The sequence below is a fragment of the Cyprinodon tularosa genome, unplaced genomic scaffold, assembly GCF_016077235.1.
Source record: "Cyprinodon tularosa strain WSP-4 unplaced genomic scaffold, ASM1607723v1 ctg197, whole genome shotgun sequence".
NCBI classification, from domain to species: domain Eukaryota; kingdom Metazoa; phylum Chordata; class Actinopteri; order Cyprinodontiformes; family Cyprinodontidae; genus Cyprinodon; species Cyprinodon tularosa.
This window is the reverse complement of record NW_024038720.1, coordinates 611,543-636,337: the sequence shown is the minus strand read 5'-3', so window position 1 is coordinate 636,337 and position 24,795 is coordinate 611,543. Positions and strand designations below refer to the sequence as shown.

The 24,795-nt window shown below is 36.2% G+C and overlaps 1 protein-coding gene across 12 annotated transcripts in view; it reads left to right on the top strand.

Annotated features, from left to right (window-relative positions):
* Nucleotides 1-24,795, top strand: part of plekha7b (pleckstrin homology domain containing, family A member 7b) — a 107,893-nt gene that overhangs the window by 17,704 nt on the left and 65,394 nt on the right. The window contains exon 1 of one of the 12 annotated variants that reach the window (XM_038283771.1): nucleotides 7,072-7,294. The exons of the other annotated variants lie outside the window; for them this stretch is intronic. Within the exon in view, the coding sequence (XP_038139699.1) occupies nucleotides 7,152-7,294 (143 nt within the window). The 5' untranslated portion in view covers nucleotides 7,072-7,151. Of the gene's footprint in view, nucleotides 1-7,071; nucleotides 7,295-24,795 lie in introns of those variants that run through there. 12 annotated transcript variants of the gene reach the window in all.

Below are 24,795 nucleotides of genomic sequence, written 5' to 3'. Positions count from 1 at the left end.
CTACGGTCACTTCAAGACTGTGATTTCAATAAATCAAATACAAGAATATTAATGGTAGAATATGTATACATTCAAGTGAATGTCTATAATGGTAATATGCTGTATGAAAGTAGTAGATAATCTGGGAGGAAGCTCTAAGTATCCAGCGAAGCTCTGGAGATTGTAATAAACAACCATCTGAGGTTAAGAAAATGTTCAAATAAAGCCAAGATCTTTACATTTCTAGCCTTGTATCCTTGGAAGGTGTAGTGGGCGTGAAAAAAGCTGATGATATTCTTACATTAGTATTAATCTTGTTATAAAAATGTGTAATAATACCTTGTCTCAGGATAAAAGGAAGAATTAAGGAATGCTCCCATAAATTTGAAAATCTAAAATCGACATGGCTACCTCAAACAACGACTGCAATACTTACATCTTTATTTAAGAGATCTCGGTAAAGCCTGGCGTACACTGTTCGATTTTTTTTTCAGTCGTTGTACGCAGCTACTGCTCACACTGTACGATTAACCGCAGGGTTTAGTCGTACAACGTGAGTCACGGCTCACGATTTATGTTCGGCCCGACGCTCTGATGCGATCTACCTGCTCACACTGTGTGACTAAAAACCACGTCGGACTCAGCTCCGCAGTGAGATGGAGCTGCTCTGTAGCTCTCTATCCTGAAGCCAAACAAATAGAAGGGGAATATTAAGCTCACTAGAGTGAAATGCGCTGCCTTGGTAATTTGTGCAATTTTGTGCTGAAAGTTCTAAAAAGAAAAGGAAACCACGTATTAAGAAAAAAGACATGGCTGAGCAAACATGACTACTGCGGTCTGTCAAATTTACAGACAGAACTGCATTTCACCCATTGCATCCCTGCCATGCTGCTGTATTTACATCTGAGAGGAAGAATACAAAGAAAAATCCTTGTTTGCACATGTGCCCAGAGCGATCTGCCTATGACGGTCGGGAGAAAATCTAACATGTTTGATTTTCTCCCGACCTCACGATTCCTGCTCATAACCCCCTGCTCATAACCCCCTGTACAGTACAAGAGACATGACCAGGCTGAAAGTCGGCCAGATCAAAAAGTTCTTGCATGACCGGAAAATCGCCCTGAAAATCGCACAGTGTACGCCGGGTTTACTGAAATCACAGTAAGAAATTAGCCAAGGTTTGGATCCGCTGTGGTAGCCGGTGGCTAAGACGCCCTGTGATGCATAGATGTCTAATCCTGATAGCTTCAACTTGAGTTATAAAAAAAGTGTGTTTAATAAGAAACTCAAATAAGGATTAAGTTAGAGAACTAAGCTCTAGTGGCGGACGTTTTGTTTTGGAGTTAGGGGAATAGTTGATGATTTAATACCTGCCAACATAACTGTTTGTTTCACTCCACTGCCTGCTTGGCGTGTTTTCATTCATTGTCTTTACGGGTGGCTGACCCGCTATCAGAGTGTGTTGTCTGGTCAGTAGAGCCCAGCTTATAGGCAGTAAAATGATAAACACTCGGAATACCTTCAGGCTATAGCCACTCAAAATTATTTTGTTTTAAATATTCTCCACAGTGGTGTTCTGTAAGGAAGCAGAACACCACTCTCTCCTTACTATGGCTCGAATCTCACAGTGAATGGGCTGAAAAGCATAAACGATGTGATTTAGATGCTTCATTGTCCTTTCAGCTTCGTCTTCCAATAAGCCAAATATTTAAAATGTTTAATGGTTGTAATCTAACACCGGTATATCCAATTTATACAATTGCTACTGCTAGAGCTGACCGCTGGCAGTCACAGTTCAAAGTGATGCAATATGGCGCCGCCCTTAACAAAAAATAATAAAAAAAAACATAGTTTTTTTCTTGAATTAAGTTTGGTTGAACGTTTCATTTCCCCTTTAAACTTTTCTCCACCTGCATTTATAGCTTGATGTGCTCCTCTTCCAGTGTCCGCTGTGACTGATGGACTTGGTCTTACTGCATCGGTAGCTTGTGTGTGGCAACAGTATAGCAACAGTGTGTGTTGCGTGGTTAATAGGCTAATTTTTTATTAAACAGTCATGCTACTCTTTGCTTTTCAAAATATAAAACAACTCAGTTATGTGGGAGACCAAGATTATCTTCCTACAGTCAGTTTCAGTGTAATATATTTTTTGTTTATATTTAATTTAAGCAAAAATTAATACATTGAAATAAAAATAAAAAATACAGAGGACATTGTCTCTGTGTCCTCTGTTTTAGTTATGGCCCTGAAAATTTAAAGGACGTAACTTCTCTGGAGATACGGAAGAGGATTAGGGCCACTGGAAAAAAAAAAAAAAGTAAACTGATTTCTAAATTTTATTTCAGTTTAACATGGGGAAAAAAGTCAGAATTCTGAGATTAAAGTCAGAATTCTGACTTTAATCTCAGAATTCTGAGATTAAAGTCAGAATTCTGACTTTTTTCTCAGAATTCCGAGATTAAAGTCAGAATTCTGACTTTTTTCTCAGAATTCTGACTTTAATCTCAGAATTCTGACTTTAATCTCAGAATTCTGACTTTTTTCTCAGAATTCTGACTTTAATCTCAGAATTCTGACTTTAATCTCAGAATTCTGACTTTTTTCTCAGAATTCTGACTTTTTTTTATTATCAGAATTCAGTCAGAATTCTGATTTTTTTCTCAGAATTCTGACTTTAATCTCAGAATTCTGACTTTTTTCTCAGAATTCTGACTGAATATCTGTCAGTAATCTGTACTGGAGATTTCCTGGATTCAAGAAAATGTACTTTAAGCATTTATCTTTCGTAGAAAAGTTTTGTTGCAGTAGTGTCTTAACAGTCTGCCTAAATCATCATTCTGAGGGTTGCAGTTCATCCAGAATGTTGCCTCCTGTGCCCTCACCAAAACTAAGAAAGTTATGGATGCAACGATAATGATATGGGTATCGGCAATGTTTTGCCAGTTAATAATGAAAAAGAATTTAATTCAAAGTTCAGATCACACAGATAAAAAAAATAAACCAGCTCACATTCATAGTTCATGTTTTTTCAAAAGCTTGGATGCTTTATCTCGATGTGTGACTTTAAATTTGAATGGGACGTGGCTGACGTACAGAGATCTTTAAGTCCCTGTTGGCACAGTTTGCACAACTTCATGAGCCATTTTCTGTCAGAGCCTTCCTTTGTTAGTTCATGAAACTCATGCTGTTTGCCATAATAAGTGCAGTAAAACCTGATGTTATCCAATGAAGTGTTGTTATCAATTGAACACCAACATGAGCCGTGCGTGTCGCTCATTCTTCAAAGTGAATGTTGCTCTTGTTTACTTACTTACGTACTTTTTACGAACAACCTGATACTCTGAACCGATACCACTTCTATAGTTGACGAAGATCATTATATCTAAACAATCCAGTTTACCCCAGCTGCAGCTGTAAAAAGGCCCTTCCCTGTTGGGAAATAAAAAAAAAAACTCTACTGCATCCAAGCTGTAAAAGATCCAAGGTAAAAGTCTGACTTTGTCAGTTTAGAAAAACTTTTATAATTGACAAAGCTGTTTTAGCACCTGAATTGGCAAGTACTGCACTGAAATATCAGTACTTCAGGCTCTCCATCAGAGTATAAAATTAAATATACTTCTGTTCATCTGTAAATCACTGAATGGCTTTGAGCCAAAATATGTTGCAAAATCGTTCTCAGTGTATCGAATGCTAAGACCTTCCAGGTCTTCTGGCTCAAATCAACCCTTCATACCCAAAACCAGAAGCAAACCTGGAGAAACAGCTTCTGATGCTCCACTAATCCTGAATAAAGATGAGAGAACTGTGAAAGCATTGAAACCCTAAGTTTCTTTAAATAGAGATTTTAAACATATTTGTTTAGACTAAACTCTGACGTTGCTATTTAAACATACTTATTTAGTCCAGCTTTGCTTTTACTTTGTACCTTTTAAAATAATACTTTTATTTTAATTAATCCTTTTTATTCTCTTTAATTATTAATGGTCCCTTATGTCATTGCACAGCACTTTTATCCCATTTTTTCTTGCTACAGAAGTGTGCTGTACTATTTAAAGGCATTCTGTACTCTTTGGTTTTACTTTTAGGATTCATTTTGTTCTTTAATTGAATTCCATTGCTGCCAAAAAAACAGCTTATAGCTGCCCAATATGAAATAAAGGCTACGCTTATTTTCATTCGGAAAGACTCTGCCAAGCCTTACCGGCTCCTCCAGACCCAGGTCTACCTCTGCCAATCTTCTGCTGCTCTCCAAGTCTCAACAATCAATGGCATCAAACTCTCCTGCATAAGCCGTTCCATTAGGTGCAAGTTCCTGCCTCCAACCAGCTGCAACCCATCTCCACCTCATTCACTATCCCTGTCTACCTCTTAATCAGTTCAGCTGCCTTCATCTTCCAGTCCACCTCCAGTGTCCAGGCCCCAGGGGAACATATCTCCATTATCATAAATCTGCCCATAGTATCATCATCAGCAATGCTCAGCTCTATGTCGTCTGCTGAGGTCTCTGGAACAAATGCATTTATTTTAATTTACATCAATAAACTCTAACTGGCTCCTTTTCTCCTTGTGAGTCTCTCCAGGTTGAAAGGCTTTTCTTTGTTTTGGATTTGTACCTTTAGTAACAGTAAAACACAGGAAGCTAAAACACAAGGCAAAATTTTGATCTTAAGTAATCCTAAATTTTATTTATCTTTATATACCTTTATCTTTCTTTGACCTTTACACCTATTTAAAATTTATTTACCCTTTTTATTAGTTTATAATGTTCATACTATACAAATCTACTTCTTAAAATGTATCTTAAGCAAGTTTTTTTTCAAAGTAATTCAGTCATTTACTAGTAAGTTGTGTTGTTTTGAAATATATGAAGGTGAAAAGTAGGATTGTTGAATTTGGACTAAGTAGGGTTATCATAGCACTAAAATTTTAAACTCCATATTGATATACCGGTAAAGGAAAATGTTCATTACTTGATACCATTTTAGTTCCACTGGGATAAAATAAGAAATTGTTAATGACAAAAAATTACTAATCTTACTAAACAATTACTAATCTTGATTAAATGTATTAAACTTACCCTTTTTGAATCTCAACAGGAAACATTATTAATGAACAAAATCCAAATGCTATTTAATTAAATGTGCAAAATAAATAACCCAGAAATCTAAAACTAAAATATGTAAAAAACACTCGTCTTTATTACTGATTACTTTTTTTATTACTTTTTTTTTTTTACAACCGTAGGATTTTTGGTTTTTACATGTAAAAATTTAGTTGCATTCGAAATCACTCATACTCCTGGGTTAGATTTGAATTAGCTTTTATTGAGCCAAGAAAATTAAACAGACATCTCTCTTAGGAATTTAAAAAAATAAAAAAAGTTTTTACACCCTTTTCTAAAAAGAATATTAAAAATGATTTACACTTTTCCCGGTGATGGATAGAAAGAGTTTTGTGTTGGACCATTTTAACTGCTGACCAGATGTTTCACTAATTAAATGATGTATCGTTGGTAATGAGCGCCAAGTCCCTGAGTTGGAAGACTTTCCATTAACCTGATCTTTAGCTTTCTTCACTGGCTCTTTATCATGTCAGTATTCTGGCTGGGCCAGTCTTAAACCTTTATTTTAACACTGTTTAATATAAGTTTGCTAATGAAATTAAAAGGTTACTTTAAACCAAAATTGGTCATAGGTAGATTCAAAGATTACATTTAAACTTATAAGATTTGGTCTCAATAAATCCCCTTTATTTTGAAATACTATTTTAATAATAATAATAATAAAAATAAAAAAAGGAAATCTAGAGCTACATATGTTTCCATGTTTGGCTGTGCTATAAAACTGATATTGATCCAGCATATAAAAGATCTTTTCACTGCTATTTTTAATTCAAATCGGAGGTCTTGCACCAACATGCAATCACATCTAGATACCTGATATTGGCTTCTACATGAATTATTTACCAGTCTTTAAAAGTAAAAGCCTTTTTCATATTTTTCATAAATAAATGAATTACAGGTGATGACTCATGTTTAGACGAAATGACCGTTGGCGATCGTTAAGCACAGAGATCTGTCAGAACGGTACCGTGATCAACTTTCCTGACGAGGTCTTTACATGAGGGCCGTGGCTCCGGAGGTACGTTAACGACCTATGAAGGAGTCTGTACTGGAGATGGATGCGAATGAGCAGCAGAGGGTGAAAGTCTGCTGAGGGCAACACAGGAGGAGGAGGGCACAAGCAGATGGATGCAACCCTCCCTTCCTGTGCATGTGTGGGTATCGTCAATTTAATCTGAACTCCCTCAGTCCTTAGCTGTTGCAGAAGGCATTTTTCATTTATGGCCAAGCTTCTCATATTAGCTGATAGAAAAGGTTTTTTTTGGCATAGCAAAGTCATCAGTCTCCTCAGCTGTTGGGTCATAGCTCAGTATTCATTTCAATCCCTCATGATTTTTTTCCTGACTTTTACTCCCCCGTTCATCTCATCTGGCAGAATTTCCTGTTTAAGCCGTTTACAGAGATCCTCTTGGACAGGGATGCTGTGCAGTGTAATGTTAAAATAGGACATAGAAAAAACCATGTTGGTTTCAAAATGATTACAATCTACATTTGAACTACGACTATATTAACATTTGAACAAGTTCTACTGCAATCTTCACATTTTGAACCATGTATAAATATACCTGAAAGCTACAATAAGTCATCAAAGTTATACAGGTTAAATGCTTATTACTTTATCACATTATTCTTGCATCTGTTCCTTTCTTCCTAACAACCAAGCTTCTCCAGCTTTCGCAATTTTCTGCTGTGGATTTCCTGCATCACTGCAGATGGGGAAAAAAAGGGAGAGTGTCCAGTTCAGGGAGGTGCACACAGCAGAGCTCTGCCGAAGGATGCATTTACTACAGAAGCTTAAATCATAAGAAAATCATCATCACATCATCACAAGAAGAAAAGGAGTGAGGTTTATAGGTCAAAGGTAGGGATTCTTCCAGAAAAAAAAAATTCACAAGTGTATGCAGCTCTCAGCGAAGCGGGACAGTCTGGCAATTGTGTGCATTTGTAGCGCCACAACACAGGACAGGCGGGAAGCTGGTCGTTTTGAATGAAATGACGCCATGGTGCACAGCAGAGGACGTCAGCGTTAGAACCCCACCAGCTGCGAGAAATGCATACACACACAGTCAGACACCACAGAGACGAGCACAGCACAGCAAATAACAGACCTGCTGCTAACATGCTGGGAAAGCCGGGACAATCAAGCTCTCCCTCCCCTTACAAGAGACTACCAGAGGGTGGTGGGACTCGCAGGTGTGTATCCCAGCCCGTCTACCAACATATAATGTGCGATTGTGGTGCTACTGAGCTGCTCAGGAAGTCTCTGCTAAGGCTGTCCAGGAGCAGCAGACTATAAAGTGCTTTGGCTTGCATGCAGTTAAAACGACTTTATGGGATTGTCTGCAGGAGGGAGCATTTACATGCATGCTGAATTGTATCTGTAATCTGTTGTTGGAAGGCTGTGTTTTCTCTGTGTCTCCTGTAGAGAGTTTATTACTATGTACCAAGCAAGCTGTCCTTTCAGGAATGAGAGAAGAGATTCTCACTGCAGCGCCTCATGATCCCAGGACACTGATCTGTGTGCTAATATAAGCACAACTCTGATTTCTAAGGTAATGATGGTTAGTGAGGGATGCATGAGTAGGCCAAATGGTCTGTTGCAGAGGGCTGATGCAGTCCTTTTTTTGTCTGAGTGAACCAGGGATACAGCCTTTAAAGGGATGCACCTCTTTACATGGGACTGCATTGAAATCTATTTAATGCTTGAGCTAGTCACACACACAAAGAGAGAAACAGAAAGGATATAGATACTGTTTGCATACTGCATGGTGTGCATTTGAATTTACTCCAGGGATGGAAAAGCAAAGTTTCCGCACCAGTCTCTGCAAGTGGTGCAAGGAACTTTTTACCAGATTAGTTTAAGCCAAACTTGGGTGCAATGTTTATCCTGGTTGCAAAGAACGATGATGTGTGATTGACACTGCAGGTTAACTTACTGATCCCTTAGGGTAATTTAGGGAGCCCATTTTGTCTAGCCGTAATGGTTTTGGATTGTGGGAGAAATTCTGCAGAGGGCTTGCAAATTGCATGCAAAATAACTGCAGGCTAGGATTCAAACTCAGAACCTTCTCGCTGCAATGCAAATCTACCAGAAACTGCACCAATCTTCTGTGCTGTTTCTGTTATGTATTTCTCTTGAAAGTTGATATTAATAAACATGATAAAGTATGCAAATGTAATTTATTACATAAATCAGTCTTTAAATATTATTCAGAATTTTGTCTTACAAGTTATCGCAAAAGATAGTTTTTTGCTTTTTTGCATTTTTTGTAATGTGGCCCAGATGGGTCAACAAAATCAACAGGCCACAAAACGATAACAAAAGCCACAGCGTAACAACAAAAGCAAAATATATATATATATATATATATATATATATATATATATATATATACACATACACACACACACTAAAGATACCTTCATACATTAAAACGTGTATGAGTATATGTATCAGCAGCTGTGCTCATTATATTAGTTATTGGGCTGCTATATTAGCTTGGGTAATCAAATCTTAATGACTGAAAATGTAATGCACCAACATAAGAAAAAAAAATATAGCTTCTCTGCATAATGTTCAATCTGCGCCTGCTCCTTGGAGTTCCTCTGGTCTCTGCGCTGCATCCGAATGAAGCAGAGCAGAAGAACTGGTGTGCGGTAATTTTACAGCGCAGCAGAGACTGACGCACACAGAGTCTTATTCTCTATTAGAGATATGACTAATTATACAAAGAAGTGATGTGTAGATAGGGAAAAATAAATAGAACCCCAAACAATTAAAGTATCTCAATAATAAAGAATAAGCCGCTCTTTTTATTTCTATTTTAGGATAACTTCTGTTTGCTTCATACCTGAGAATTTGGTCATTTTGTTGGAATTATTTATCCAACCTGGATTCAGAGAAGATGATTTTGAAAAGTATAATGTAAGGCTTTATGATGACAACATACATTTAAATTAAATATCTATAAATGTAGTTTTTTATTTATCGGTGTTTCTCTCATAATATTTTAAATACTTAACTGTTTTTAGAAAAAAACAGATTCTTATACATCGGAATGGACTTGATTGTTGGTATTAAAATGGAAATATATGTTTAAAAAAAAATCTGTTGGTACAATAAGGGTACTAAAAGGGAAAAGCACGAATTGCCTCAGAACCCTTTTCTATATATTTTAGTTTTGTTCCCTCGTTAGGTCAATTTATAATGAAACATGTTAGATTATGACCCATGATTCAGCAAATATAGTTCTTAATAAAATATTTTCTTGGAGCAGCTAAAGTACTGTTCCTAATTATTTTATTGAGAATTAATTCATAGCAATGGTTATCTAAGGAGGTAGTCGGTATTCGATGACTAAAAGAGCAAAATTCTCACTGTACACATTTAGAACGACACATAGTCGATTGTGCGAACCTATAGTAATGTCCTGTTTATGCTGCAAACCCTACAACTATGGGTTGATCAAATTCATCAAGTAACTCATTAACGTACCTTTTTGGCTTTTTAGATGTTGCAATATTTACCCCTGTTGACTTACATTTGCATTGTTCTTTTCTCCCTTTCATTTCACTTAATTGGCTTTAGTAATGTTTGAAATAAAATTAAATATCATAGTTTTTAGACTTTTTAATATTCCTAGGTTAATTTTGCAAATTTTCTGGGATACAAGATAAAAAAGATCTACACAATATATAAAGCCTTTTAACAGTCGGACAGTGGATTTTATCTGATCTGAACAGATAAGGTTATTTATCATTTGTGCATATGCTCCCCCATCAATGAACCCTCCCGCTGCTCTCTCAGCTTCACCAGACTGCCGAATTTCACCTGTAATCAGCAAGTAATGGATGACTGTTAGGGCCAAATTCCATCAAGCAGGTTTTTCCTGCTGTATATAGAGCTATGTGTATCAAATCTAAATCATGGTCATTCTCTTGGCCTCTCGTTGGTTTTTAGTTTTCTTTGCTGGTATGATGTGCCTCTGGGATTTCCTATAGCTCTGAGTGGTGAACACTGATTTAGTGTTTTGTCAATTGTAGTTACCGGTATTTGATCTCACCCAAGGAACATCATCCTTTTTTTTTCATTCAGGAGTGGTGAATTATAGCCAGATGTTGCTGTGATCTATGTACTGTTTGCTACCCTGTCACGGAGGTCATGTCTTTTCCTCAGTGGCTGAATCACTTCATCCGAGAAAAATGACTCTCTTATAAAAAAAGATACAGTGCACTGATTATCAGTGAACACAGGAGGGAGGAGGTGACCTCTCCTTAACCACAGCTGTGCTGCACATTTCAAGAGAGACTTGATACTTCCTACACATCCGCATAATCATGACACAGATGGTTCAAGTTAAAAGAGCAAAGATTCCCTTTAAATGAGTGCTAGCACCTTTTACATTCCCAGCACTGTGATTCAGATCAGCCTTAGTCAAGGGTTAGAAATTCAAGGGAAGGGATGTTTCCTGTAAGTCAGCTGGGGTTTTCAGAGCTGTGCACCACTCACACCCCTACCCTTGTCCTATTCTCTTGCCTGCAAGCTTTCCTGCAGACATCTAAAATTAGCCTTTAATTTCTGTTGCTCTCTCGGCCAAGTGGAGCAGGATTTATTTAAGTTCTCAGTTTAATTTCCTTGTTAAAGAGGATAATGTAATAGCCACTATGCTTTGAGGTATCTGTGGGCTTCAGACTTTAGGTTTGATTTAGAAAAAAAGAACATTATGCGCTGGGTTAGGGTTAGGGAATTTTGTCCTAGAAATTAATGCGATAAATGATAGCATTATCACTGAGTTTAAATTCACATTGCTCCCATACTCCATTTGCACATTTGACTTTGAAAGCATTTCCTAATTTCATCCAGCATTTTTCTGGTGCGTTCAGACCGGGCGCGGTGTCAGAGTTGATTTCCACGAGCCCCGCAGGGCATTCACTGCTCTGCATTTCAGATGAACATTGTTTACACCCTGGACCACATCATCAAATAGGAGGAGCTTCAGCTGCTTGAAGCTGACACCCCATTAACCTGAGAAAAACCCATAGACGGAATGTTTAGTTCTGCATTAGTGCTGGTCTGGGCACTTGAAATTGTCATTTATAAAAAAGAAAAAAAAATAATAAAAATATCACATGTGCTGTTATTGTTTCAGAGATATTAAATATTTTTTTATGTCATCCAAAGGTCAACTATCCCCCCATTAAGCTCCGAATGGAATCTAAATGATCCAGCCTACCTTTTCAGCGCCAATTGATTTGTGCAGCTAAAACTGTCTTTGTGCTGATTTGGTTTTGTAAGGCACTACATGATTGAGCTGGTGGTGATAAAAGAAAGCGTTGGTCTTGGTTGGTGTCTCTTTAACGCTCTTGTAACTGAGTGTTGTTGACCAGCATGATGGGAATCTTTGTTAGTCGAACTAGATGTTGCCAACTCCTCAGTAAGGAGAGTAGGGCTCAGTCCCATTTCTCTCACCTGCACTCGTTTTGGACCCTAGCACTCGGTTTTGTGCGTTCATGTGTAAGGTCTGTGTGTCCTAATAATGTTAAGAGCTAGGGGTTTTACCAGCTCCTTGTTTGGGTCTGTAAAAAAAGTATACTGGAGTTGAATTGTTGAGATAAGTACTGCTCTATTGCATTTCATGAAGGATGTGGTTACAGGACATGTAAAGAATAGGTGAGGGGTTAATTTAGGTCCAATATTTCAGAAGGAACAATTTGGATTTATTTCAAGATATTTAGCTCTTTCATTATTTGTAGGATAGATGTTATAAAGAATTTTGAATTGAATTTCACAGATTTTATTGTTAATGGGGTATTGATGGGGTAGTGACCATGATTCGCTCCAGTCAATTCTATTAAAAATGGAGTTCCAGTAGAATTTGCTTCTTGGTTGGAGGCATTTAGATTGCTGAAATGTGTTGCCAATGTGTTTATTATTTTTGGTGCGAAGAAAATGCAGTCCGTTGAGAAACGATTTAGTGTACAAAGTTGGAGTAAATTGTGATGATTTTAATTGTTAGTGCATTTGGGATGCACTGTATAATTGAATTGTATTCCTTGTATCTTCTGGAAACTGATATTTTATCAAAAAGCTGTCGTAGCTAGTTATATTACCATGATTGTCTATTAATTTAGAGATGGCTGTGATACCTTTATTTATCCACGCTGGCTCATAAATTGACTTTTTACGTTTTGTAATATATTTGTTTTTCAATATTAGGCATGTATTTGGTAAAAGTTATGAGTATGGCAGAGTTTCTATGCAGAAGGAATTGACTCGGATTGTGTTTATGCTTCCCTGAAATGTACAGGCTATTTATTAGCGTCATGTACTGGGCTGGGATGTAATTTTACAACTAGGGGTGTTCCATTGAGCCTACTTCACTGTGGAAGGAACTCACTGGAGTGTTCTCTGAACAAAGTGAGAGAACAATTTGCAAAGGGCCTAGATGTTAACTTTCCAAAATCTCATATTTAGGGAAACAAAATCTTCCCTGCAGTACATCTCTTAGGTTTTTCACTCATTTGCATATTTTATTCCACTGATATTTGTCTCTATTATATTTTAGCTTTCCGTTTCTGGATTAAATGTAGACATGTCTCTAATTATACAAGTCTTCAATTTACATAAAACAACAGGTTAAATTTAAAGACTGACATTTGTTATTATTTAGCTGGTGCTTTATAAATAGATTAAATCCATCCATAGAAGTTATTGCCACAATTCTGTTTTTTTGTTGTTTTTGTGTGTGTGTGTGTGTGTTTGTTGTAAAGTGCTATGACAATATAGTTTGATTTTACATGACGGTGGAAGGGATTTAGACATGTTTTACATCATAAGCTAAATCTGACTGTTAGACGACCCACTGGCTGCTTATCTTCCCCTCTGTCATTTTGAATAAAACTACTGCTCTGTAACATTTTTATTTTTCATTCACTGCTTTGGGATTAGCCTGTTGAGGATAATCCTTAGGAACACAAAGAAGTTCAGCTACGCCTGTCCTGCTGTCTTTCTCTCCAACTGAAGTAGCACACAGTAAAGGAGTACTAAGTAGAGGATGGAGTTTGGCTGAATGCCCCCTCTTTACTATTGAAATATTTGTTTGTCTAATCATACATTTTCAAATATTATTTTATAGAGTAACTGGATAGCTGTGTTATCATTTCAGGCAGTTGAATACTTTTATGTTTCCTTATTGGGGGGGAAAAACCCAATAAAAATATTAATTGAAAACATGTTTAAGTTATGTTCTAGATTCTTAAGTCACTCTGAAGAAGAGCATCTTGAAGAAAGTTATGCAGTTATGCATCTAGCAGTTGATTTCTGTTTGATGACGGCAAAAGAAATATTTCATTTTATGCATCTCATCTGGTCTCTCAAATGTGCTTTAGTCCACTTGATCATCTTGGTCTTTTTTGAGAATGTGTGATTTATTTTTGATGTTTTCCGGATTAGGAGGTTTAGAGATTGAATGGATAATCTCAGCATGAACATGTGCAGTATGTGTTTTTGTGCTCTGAGGGAATGTGCATAAGATTTTCCAAATTTAGCTGCTTCAGTCAGATTTACACCAGAGACGTGGAAATTATTTCACTTGAAGCATAATGTTTAGGATGGATGTGGCGCTCATAGCCTAAAGGTAAGTTAGGTTTCAGCTATTTAGCTGGTGTGTAGAACTCTTTGTGATTTAATGATTGATACTAATTTGCATTTAAAGGGTGTGGATTTCTATTTTCTTAATGATGTTCTGCAGATTACAGCCAAGTAAAAACAGCAGCTGTGCTGCCAAATGCTACGACTCTCAAAGATCCACATTGATGATTTGTTAACTTAGGTCAGCAAGTAATCAAAATACTTTTGCATGGTTTGTAACATCTAAGCCAACTTTTCAAATTCTTTCTGGAAAAAGTGCCTAATTTTATTCCACCATCTGTGCTGTGGAATTATAATCTAATTCAGACAAGCTGGTGGCATATGTTGGCACTTTGCTGGTACATATGTAAGTACCTATTAATTGCAAGTAGCTAATAAATTGGAATGTGTTTATGGAAATATGGCTACTCTCCTGGTGTGCTACATAGGAATAAATGTGGAATAAAAGAATGATATGAAAATATTACTATTTCTTTGGACTATGTTTAAAAAATTAAGAAAGTCCATTCTATGAACAGGCAATTTGACATTCTGTCATTTATATGCTAGTCTTTAGATGGTCATTTTCTTAAGAATGACAAGGAACAATGGTTAGTCCCCCGTCTTCCTTGGACATCTTATGCAAAACATTATCTATAGTCACTCATGTGCAATATTCTTTTCTCTCACTGCAATAACACATACCAACTACTGTGTAGCCTGTGTAATTTTTTACTTATTTATAAGGTCAGTACATCTCTGCAGTACAAGTGCAATAAGCCAAGACAACTACTAGGCAGCTATTTTTATATCCAAGGGAAACATATTTCAGGACGTTAAAACTTTTTTAATGCTTTTTTTTGTACTATATACACTTTTTTTGTATTGTCTTTCATAGTTTAATCTTTAATGGCATCTTGCTTTAACTCTTTGAACTCTATATAAGCTACTGGAGCCAGAATTTCCCTGAAGGAATAATAGCCAAGGGATGAATAAAGTTAAGTCGTAGGGAAGCGGCTGTTCCAACCGTTGTATTTCCGAATTTTCCCGAGTGGTGCCAAGCTTTACAGGAGTCAATAAAGTGAATGTGATTGGTCGAATATCAAGGGGGCGGGATTGTTGTGGAGGAAGGTTCACAAGCAAATTTGGTTGTGGCCGGTGTCTCGGAAGGAATTATTGTTTAGAATATTTAGCATGCAAATAATTATTGGTGTTAGAAAGGAACTTCTGTTTGAGCTCTTGGTCAGGGACGTGTTAAGATTTTTTTTAATAGAGAGTAGATTATATACTATACTTCGTTGGAATTCAAATATATCTTGTGAATTATAAAAAATATTGCTTACTAAAATGTATCATTTTTAAAAATGAGAGGTGAAAATGATCTGTCCATACATACATTAATTTTCCATCATGCTCATCCCTGCCGGGGTTGTGATGGGTGCTGGTGGCCATCTCCAGCTCTCTACAGGACGAGAGGCGAGGTACACTCTGGACAGGTCACAAGTCCATTGAAGGAAAATGATCTAAATCAGGGTTCTTCAACGTTTTCCAGGCCAAGGACCCCCAAACTCATGGCAAGATGGAGCGGGGACCCCCGAATATTGTATCAAACTGGTCCTATAGTCACTCAACTACAGACGGAGTAATGTAATTAAAGTAATCCCTCCCTGGGATTATTAAAGTATTTTTGATTGTGATTCCTGGTTGATGGGACAGGTGTTGTGAATGAAACGGTGCCCAGGTTGAAAGAGCTCCTGTGTGTCGCTGAATGTGTGCATTGATGACTGAAAGACATCTTCTGCCTCCATTTATCTGTTTACTACAGTCTGTGGAATTCATGTTAATGTATTTTTAAAGGCATTTCAATTAGTGGAAAAAATTACAGGGGAGAATATAAACAAAAATTTTGAATCACCCAAAACTTTCACGACCCACATTCAGTACCTCCGGGGCCCCCCTAGGGGTCACGGACCCCCTGTTGAAGACCTCTGATCTAAATATTGAGAAATTATTTTTCCTTTTTTAACCATCGTGGTTTCAACATTTTAAAATGAACTCTTACGGTCATTTCCTGTTTGTTTATTCTGTTAAAGTGCTTTGTCAATGTACAGTCAGAAACAATCTGACCCATAAATTTGTTCTGACTCAAATACAAATTGTTTTACCAAGTAGCATTTGTCTGATATTTTCGCACTCCTACATCTCTGCTGTAAACATCAGATGATTAAACCTGCAATACATTTCTAAGGGAAATTTTACAATCAGTTGTTGTATGTCCTTGTGGATCACGTAGCGCAATGCTGTAAACACTGCAGTATAAAATTTCATGCTAATCAATGCCAATTTTATCATTTGTGTCTCCAGTTTTAGGGTGAATGAGAATTAAACCGTTAAACTGTATGTTAACTTAAAACAAATTGTTTAAAAAGTAATTAAAGTGCAACAGTGCATTATCACTTAACAGCTGATTTACAGCAGAAGAATAAAGCTAATTTCAATCTAAGTCAAACTTTTGTAACAGGCAGTAAGGTAAAATGATAAATTCACCACCTTTTATAAATGTAAATAGAAAAAAGATGACTGAGAAACAAATATAGGAAACAATAAAGAGCTCACAAATGCTAAAACATCACTTTGAAAAGGCATTTACTGATGCACAACAAGACCTAATGCTTAACTACGAGTCAAAGAGGACAGTGCTGTAACATGTCACTTTCACTGACCTGATAATGTCTGGTAATTTGCACTTTCCTGCTGTGTCTGCTGTAATGACCTACGTCTTATTCAAGTCACATTTTTATTTGAATGTGTTTCACCTTTCTTTATCTCCCTGTATCCTGCACTATTAGATACAGGTTACTTAATGTCACTAGCACATAGGCTGAAGGTCAACATTCCTCATTATTATATGGCTTTTAAATATTAGATCTTGCTGCTCCTAATCTTTTTATTTGACATTGACTTTTTATTAGGAAAAGGCTTGAATCAGTTTTCTAAGAGGATGTATAGAATATACATGTTTGACTTGATGAAGTAGAGCAAAATAATGTGAAGCTTTCATCAATGATGTGATAACAAAATTAGATAATTATTGATTTGGCTGCTCTTATTCTTTTGTCTAAGAAGTATCTAAACTAAGCTTGGATCAGAATACTTTCATTTTATTATTCTGTTAGAGTAATCTAATATGTAATGGTAAATTAATTAGATTATTCTATAAACAGCCCAGGAAATCTATTAATGAGATGGACAATAAAGGGACAGAGCTGTAGCAGTTATGTCTTCATGTGCTGATTCTCTGTAGGCATGAGCACTATGCAAATATCAGTGTGTTGACCTTCACAAAACATAAATAATTTCACAGTATTCAACAAAGAAGCATAATATAGTTTAAACACAGAAAAGTTACATTTCTTCTTACTGCTCCAAACTGCAGCAATTATGTAAGTAATGCTTTATTATTCATTGATATGTAATAAATGGAATTAAATTACTGAATTAAAACTCTGTAAACTGTCTTAGGCTAATGGTAGAGTCTGCAGTCAATTCCAGGATTGTGGTGTTTTACCCCTGTGGGTGCCTGAGCTGCCAATAGGGGGCGCACAAGATGAAAAATATAATGGCGGACTGATAATAAGACAGTAAAAAAATATTTCCTCGCACAATAAGGAGGTGTAAATAAAAATTTCCTTTGTAGAATTTTAAATTTCAACGATAACTTAAAATTAAATGAATAAAAAGTTGTTCACAGGAACATTTATTTAATCAGAAGAAATATTTTTCTATGCTTCATTTTAATATGCATCATAGAGGAAGTTATCCTTCTTTGCATTATAGCACGCAGCTAATCCGTGGCCTCTACTTTAAACAAACAGCACTGCTCATGGTGCACCGTAACAACGGCTGCACTGATGCTCATGTTGCTGCTGCTGGGAAAATTTGAGGTAGACGCGATTTCTTAACTATGCTTGTCACTACCAGATCCGTCCCGGAAGCCCGATCCGTCCTGCACATGCGCAAACAGATCCGGGTGTCCATAGATAATGTAATTATGGTACTAAAACTACTTGTACTACTAATTATTTCTATCCTTAACCTACTAAAGAATTCTAATACACATCTTTAAAAAATGTTCTATGAGTTTTGTGAGACAAATTTTATGCTTTTTACATTTTCTTCGTTAAACTGCTTCTCTGACGTCATCATGGGTCATGCTCAGAGCAGTCCGGCAAAATATGATTAAACCATGTTTATCTGCATTTTAGTTGTTTCTTTCTTTAGATTATGCACTATATAGCATAAGATTAAATGTGATAAAACAGGATTTTAAGGCATCATCATGAAATATATTATTAACCTTTAACACATTATATTTTAGTACGTTTACTATTTTTGGGGAGGAAAAACGTCATTTAGGACTTTTTAACTAAATCAAATCGAGGACAACCTGCATGTATATCTGGATGCACAAATTACCTGATGGCGCATGCGCAGAACGGATCGTTCTACCAGGACGGATCCGGTAGTGACAATGCTCTCACACAAAGATGTAATATTTTTCAGTGGTTAATATGATTCTTATAGGTGCAGTTTATTTTAAAGGTGCAGTTTTTGCTGGTAGTCAGACAGAAGCGAGGTGTTAAGCTGAAAAGCGCGTACCTAAAAAAAAAAAAAAAAAAAAAAAAAAAAAAAAAAAAAAGGTGTTGCGCCGAGTCAAGGAATGCAAATCTCGGCAGGCATGCGCTTCTCGCCATACCACCGGTGCTCACTCTGTCAGTGTTCTCTCTCTCTTCCGTCATCTGAGACAAATAAAATTCAAATTCTTAGAAAATAACTCACAGACTTATTATTGTAATTCAGTTCACAAATACACCTTTAGAGACTTTGTTTTCTGTGGAGTTTTTACCAACCTGAGTCTCTTTCTTTCCCTCACTGCCCCTGAAAATCCACAGGTTCCTCTTGCGAATGTTGTGTTATGTGTAAATGTATTGCAATGGAATTCAAATTTCTGGTTGGGACCCAGAAGGGGGTACGTGGATAAGAAGTTTGAGAACCGCTGATTTACAGTGATCCTGCTTGTACCATGGCAGTTGTAGTTTTTAAACAGCATTGCCTTAATAAGGGTGTGGGTTGTTATTTAGTTTCTGCACTCTGAAAGTGTAATATTTCTAAACAGAAGTTTTTTTTGTGTCTTGTAAAGGTGATTCATGTGAAATGGTCTTCTTTCAGCCAGCTGGTCAGCAGTACAGAGCAAAAGGTGGGAAGAGGTAGTGTGGTAATATTTCATGTTTTTTCCAACTGGAGAACATGTTTTACCTTGTTAAATACTTAATTATTTGCTCTTTAAACAAGAGGAGCAATATTGATGTGGTATTCTTGTGACTAAGTTCTGGGGTCTTCAACCTGTGGCTCCAGAGCCACATGTGCCTCTTTTGTTCCTCTACAATGGCTCATAATAGGGGCTAAAAATAATATAAAGAACTAAGTCATGTAATATAATAACAAATTCCATTCTTAAAAGCTTAAATGATTTTTATAAAGAATATTTGATTAGATTTCACAACATAAAGACATGAAAAACAGAAATATGTTTGTTGAGGTATTTTTATTGTAATTAGTTTGGGAATTATATTTTATTATTATTTTAAAAGCTAAAAGTACAAATAAACCGTTGGTTGTGTAAGATGGCAACAGCTGGCAACAGATTATTTTTTATAATAGGTTGCATTTTATCAAAAAGTCATGCTCATATTTTGCTGCACTAAATGTCTTGTGAAATGGCTCTTTGGATATGAAATGTTGCAGACCCCAGAAATAGTTTAAATGTTAGTGCAGAAATGTGTGCAAGATTAACTTCTATTCATTAGCTTCTTCAAATAAAGCAGCTTCCAGTTTCCTTTTCTGTGTCGCATTCTCTTCATATTCAGAACGATGGGGATGTTTGGATTTCTATGGCATTTTGTACTGACCTGAGCAAAGAATTTCCCTGAAGGAATAATAGCCAAGGGATGAATAAAGTTAAGTCGTAGGGAAGCGGCTGTTCCAACCGTTGTATTTCCGAATTTTCCCGAGTGGTGCCAAGCTTTACAGGAGTCAATAAAGTGAATGTGATTGGTCGAATATCAAGGGGGCGGGATTGTTGTGGAGGAAGGTTCACAAGCAAATTTGGTTGTGGCCGGTGTCTCGGAAGGAATTATTGTTTAGAATATTTAGCATGCAAATAATTATTGGTGTTAGAAAGGAACTTCTGTTTGAGCTCTTGGTCAGGGACGTGTTAAGATTTTTTTTAATAGAGAGTAGATTATATACTATACTTCGTTGGAATTCAAATATATCTTGTGAATTATAAAAAATATTGCTTACTAAAATGTATCATTTTTAAAAATGAGAGGTGAAAATGATCTGTCCATACATACATTAATTTTCCATCATGCTCATCCCTGCCGGGGTTGTGATGGGTGCTGGTGGCCATCTCCAGCTCTCTACAGGACGAGAGGCGAGGTACACTCTGGACAGGTCACAAGTCCATTGAAGGAAAATGATCTAAATCAGGGTTCTTCAACGTGTCAAACAGCAAGGCAGATGTGTAGCATTTAAAGTTGAACCTGTCTGCCGTCTGCTCAACTCTATTAAACTCTGCTTCACTACCTTTACAGTACCTCACGCACTTGACAACGATCCTACATACTGAATGTGTTGTTTATCATCACAAGTTTTAGTGGTGTTGTTCTGAAAAAGCACTTTTCGCCCAATGGCACATTGGGAAATGTCTTGATTACCAGTCAGCTGATGCATTGACGCAACTTGAGGTGTAAAGAAAAAAATTGACAGATGGGCAGTTTTTATAGTACAGGCAAAGTTAACGACATTTTATATGCAGAGTTCCAAATTGCTTATGGATTTATGTCTCGGAAGGTTGTTGAATGTATAATTAGATCTGCTATTCTATCTGATTTAAATACAAACATATTATAAATAACCTAGATTAGGATGAAGTGCTGTAACTTTCATTTTTTACAGATGTTTTTGCTCACACCATTTCAGAACAGCAGTGTGTTTTTTTTGACAAGACTCCATGCATAGCAGGCACCTGTGTCTGCACACCACTGTCTGTAGCAGCAAAAAGGGTCTGTTCTAACCAAACCTAATTGATGCAGTGCCTTAACTTGGAGTGCCAGAGTGGTGTCTGGAGTCTGTTGAGAAAAGCGAGCCATTCTCTCCTTATTAAATCGCAATTAAAATGTTCCACTCCCTCCTTAATGCTCCAAAATAAAAGCCTTCGGTGATTATTCTGTTTCTATTGAGCACAACGCAGATGTTTCCTGTAACATCACTCAAGAGTGAGCATTACTGTAATCAGTTCATAGGATAGATTCCTCAAGACTGTTTACAGGTGTTCGATATCAATATGATACTTTTCCTCATGAAATATCTATTATTTCCTCTTTTCTTACATCCTGATTCGTTAGTGCTGGTTTTAATATGGTCTAATTTACATATTATCTTACAATAAATTTTTTCTTAGTTATCGTTTGGACAACAACAATATGGTTTTACGGGCAATTGTGACTGCAATGAAAAGTGCAGAGTCAGAACTGTGTGAGTTGAATGTTAATAAAGGGGCTGTTCTTTCAATTTCTGCCAAACCCTTTGTGTGACAGGAGACTTAGACATTGGCAAGTCTGTGCACCTGCTTGTGTGCAGCATTAGCCTTGGTTACCACACACTGTTTGGTGCATTTGCTTATCCTGTTTAAGAGCACACATATCCTGGAATGATCTGGGGGGTAAAACATGTGTCACATAGCTTCAGATTGTTGCAGTTTTTTACACCTAGAATCACTATACAGGCCTGTGTTAACTTTTTTTTTAAAGACGGTTAATCAGTTTCCCTACAGATGCCATGGAAATTCAGCTGTGCTGGGCTGCTGCAATGTCTGTTAGTGAAGCCAATAGAGGTCAGCTAAAATATAGTAATCATACAGCCAATAGCTTATCTTCTATATGGCTTCCTTTTTCTAAGCGTTGGTTTTATAACTGTTTTTGGCCTCCTAGGCTGGGGCTGCTGCAGGTTGTTTTCCTGGAGAACCATGATATCTCTTTCTCATTATGGACTATCCTTCTACACACACAAGAGCATTCATATTGCTTGTGGAGGGTATCTATGTAAACATTCATGAATGGCTATGCCTGGATTCAGCAGTTAGCTTGTGATATAAACACCTCCACACACACATATATGCAGTAATTTGATTGGCTTTGATTTAAGTCTTTAGATTCTTCTGCATAACTTTTCATTTGTACTCACTTCAACTTTGAATGTTAATGATTTTTTTATTGCAGCTTTTCCAACTGTTGTTGGGGAAAAAAGCAAAGCAAAAAAAAAAAAAAAAAAAAAAAAACAAAGGCAAATGTTTTCGGTTTGTTCTTGTAATATTTTACTTTATTTTTTACTTTATTTAGCCACTAGAGGCACTGACGTAATAAGACATACAGTCACTCACGGCTGTATTCTTCAAGAAACATTGTCCCAAATATATTATATATTTTTGCAAAGTAAATAAGATACAGATAAGGTACAATAGCTGTGTATACATTGGCCATGGCATGTGGTTATCATATTAACCTTGTATTTTTTATAAACAATAGAAAATTATTTGCAGGGATTATCCAGGTTATTTGTAGAGACAGCATCATAATTTTTGTTTTGTATTTTGTTTTACTTGCATTTCAGAGCAGAAAATAATGCAAGAAAAAAAAAACTTTAAACTTTTCTATTCTTTTTTTTTTCTTTCTTGCCTTTTGGGGAAGAAAATAATACAAAAAAAAAAAAAAAAAAAAAAAAAAAACTTCAAACTTTTCCAGATTTTTTTTCTCTCCTGCCTTTCCGGGCTTCCGTATGACCTCCTTGATTTTCCTAATAGATTAAATACATTGTAAGACATGGGCAGTTAGTTAAAGTTACTCGGTGCAAGACAGACTTGATGCAGAAAAATGCCCTAAATTAGACGGATTGAAAGCATGACTTAATTGGGATTTTCAAACATGTACTCAGATCACTTTGATTGATTTTGATTGATGAGGCTATTTATTTTCTCCTGCAAAGCTACTGCTGAGACGGAACCAATAGACAGAAGTACTAGTTTAGCTTGTTATCTAGTAATATAGTAAAACTTGCTATGTTACTAACATGTTATTAAATGGTTATTGATGTACTGTAAAAAAAAAAACTTTTTTGGTACAAAGAATGTATAGATTGGTTCTTAAGATTGTTATCTAACAGATTTTTACATTTTGTATATGAACTTTTTTACTCTTGCAAAATCTGGCCCAAACGTCATAGTGCAGACCTGGTTAGGTTTAAAAGTGGCAACTGCTGTTACACTTTTTCTACAGACTTCATGCTGGCATGTGACCGCTGTCTGTTTACACCTCCATGCTGGATGTATACAAGAGATATTTAGTAAAGAAATTTACTAACATAAAAGTGGAGAAACTGCCAAGCCAACATTATTAAACATTTATATGAGAAGTTAGAACTTCATTTCAAAAAGTTGCAGTGCAGGATCCATATAATTTGCCTGCCTGCCAGTTTTTGCCGATTCAAGACTGACATCTGTCGGACACCCCCAACCATGCCTATAACAACTTGTACAATTATTTTGTGAATTCTTACTTACCAATCTTACTTTTCAGAAAAACCACCCAAGGCATCTGAAAGTTTAGAGTTTAAATACTAATTTAAGATAGAATTAAGGTCTGGTGGCCTGCCAGGCTTATAATATGCTGGGGGAAACTCTGCATGCCTTGTTAAAAGATTCATTTCAGCAATAATTTAAGAGTAGCAACTTTTACAATCACTGTACGGCTTCCTAGTTTAAAATTATGATAGCATGGCTACTTAGAGAAAGAAGTGTTCAGGTAAAAAGGAATTAGAGCAACAACACTGGGTATAACAGAAGAAAGAATTGTGACTTTTCACCTGCATGTTGCCAGAATTTAAATCGTTTGAACTACAGTGTTTCTTGTTAGTAATCTTTTAGCACTATAGTGAATTATAGGCCAGCATGGCTTGCTCCAGTACTATTTGATGCCCTCTACTTAGGTACTGTTTATTAAGCCCTCTTGCTGCTGCTCTTGGCCAATAGGGCTTCTAACTGCCATTCTCTAAAGAAATATGATACAGAAATCTTTATAAGATTATAGTTGAACTGTTTTCTGACTGCTTATGTGCTGGCCTTTTTTTATTGTTTTTTTTTTTTACATACAAATGCATAGAATACATTTATTTTTGGAGGAAAAAGGTTTCATCCATCCATCCATCCATCCATCCATCCATCCATCCATCCATCCATCCATCCATCCATCCATCCATCCATCCATCCATCCATCCATCCATCCATCCAAAATGTTGAAAAAAATATATAAGCATTTTGCATTTAAGATGATCAAAATATATTTTTCCTCTGTCAATATCCTCAAGTGGAAAACTTTTAGTTTCCCCTGGTTTATTTTCGTAAAAATCTTCTTTAAGGAACCTTTTGCTATCTGATTAATAATAGATTAATTGGGAAAATAATCGATAGATTAATCGTTTTGCAAACTAATCATTAGTTGCAGCCCTACTATTTGACTTGACCAACAAGCAGTTTTTAGAAATACGGCTAGGAAATCTGACTTTTATTGGTAAATTTATTTAGCTATGGTGGCCAAAACACTTTGAATCCTAAATTAAACTTGTCAAATATAATCCATTTGACAACATTAAGTTTGCATTTTGGTCAAAAATTGAACCAGCAAATTATTTGAAATTAAATTTAGATTAAAAATTCACGACACAATCCAGATCACCAATGTGCTTAAATATAAATTGGAGACAGCATATTTAAATTTGTTTATTTTGATAGTCATTGTTTGTTTCAGTTGTAATGATGTACTGTTCAATGCTTGAATATACTCACAATCTTTGTTTTGATCTACTACGTTTCATACTAAAACTGTTGCAGATTTGGCTGTTATAATAACAACGTTTCATATTAAGATTTATTGCCTTATAGAGAAATTCT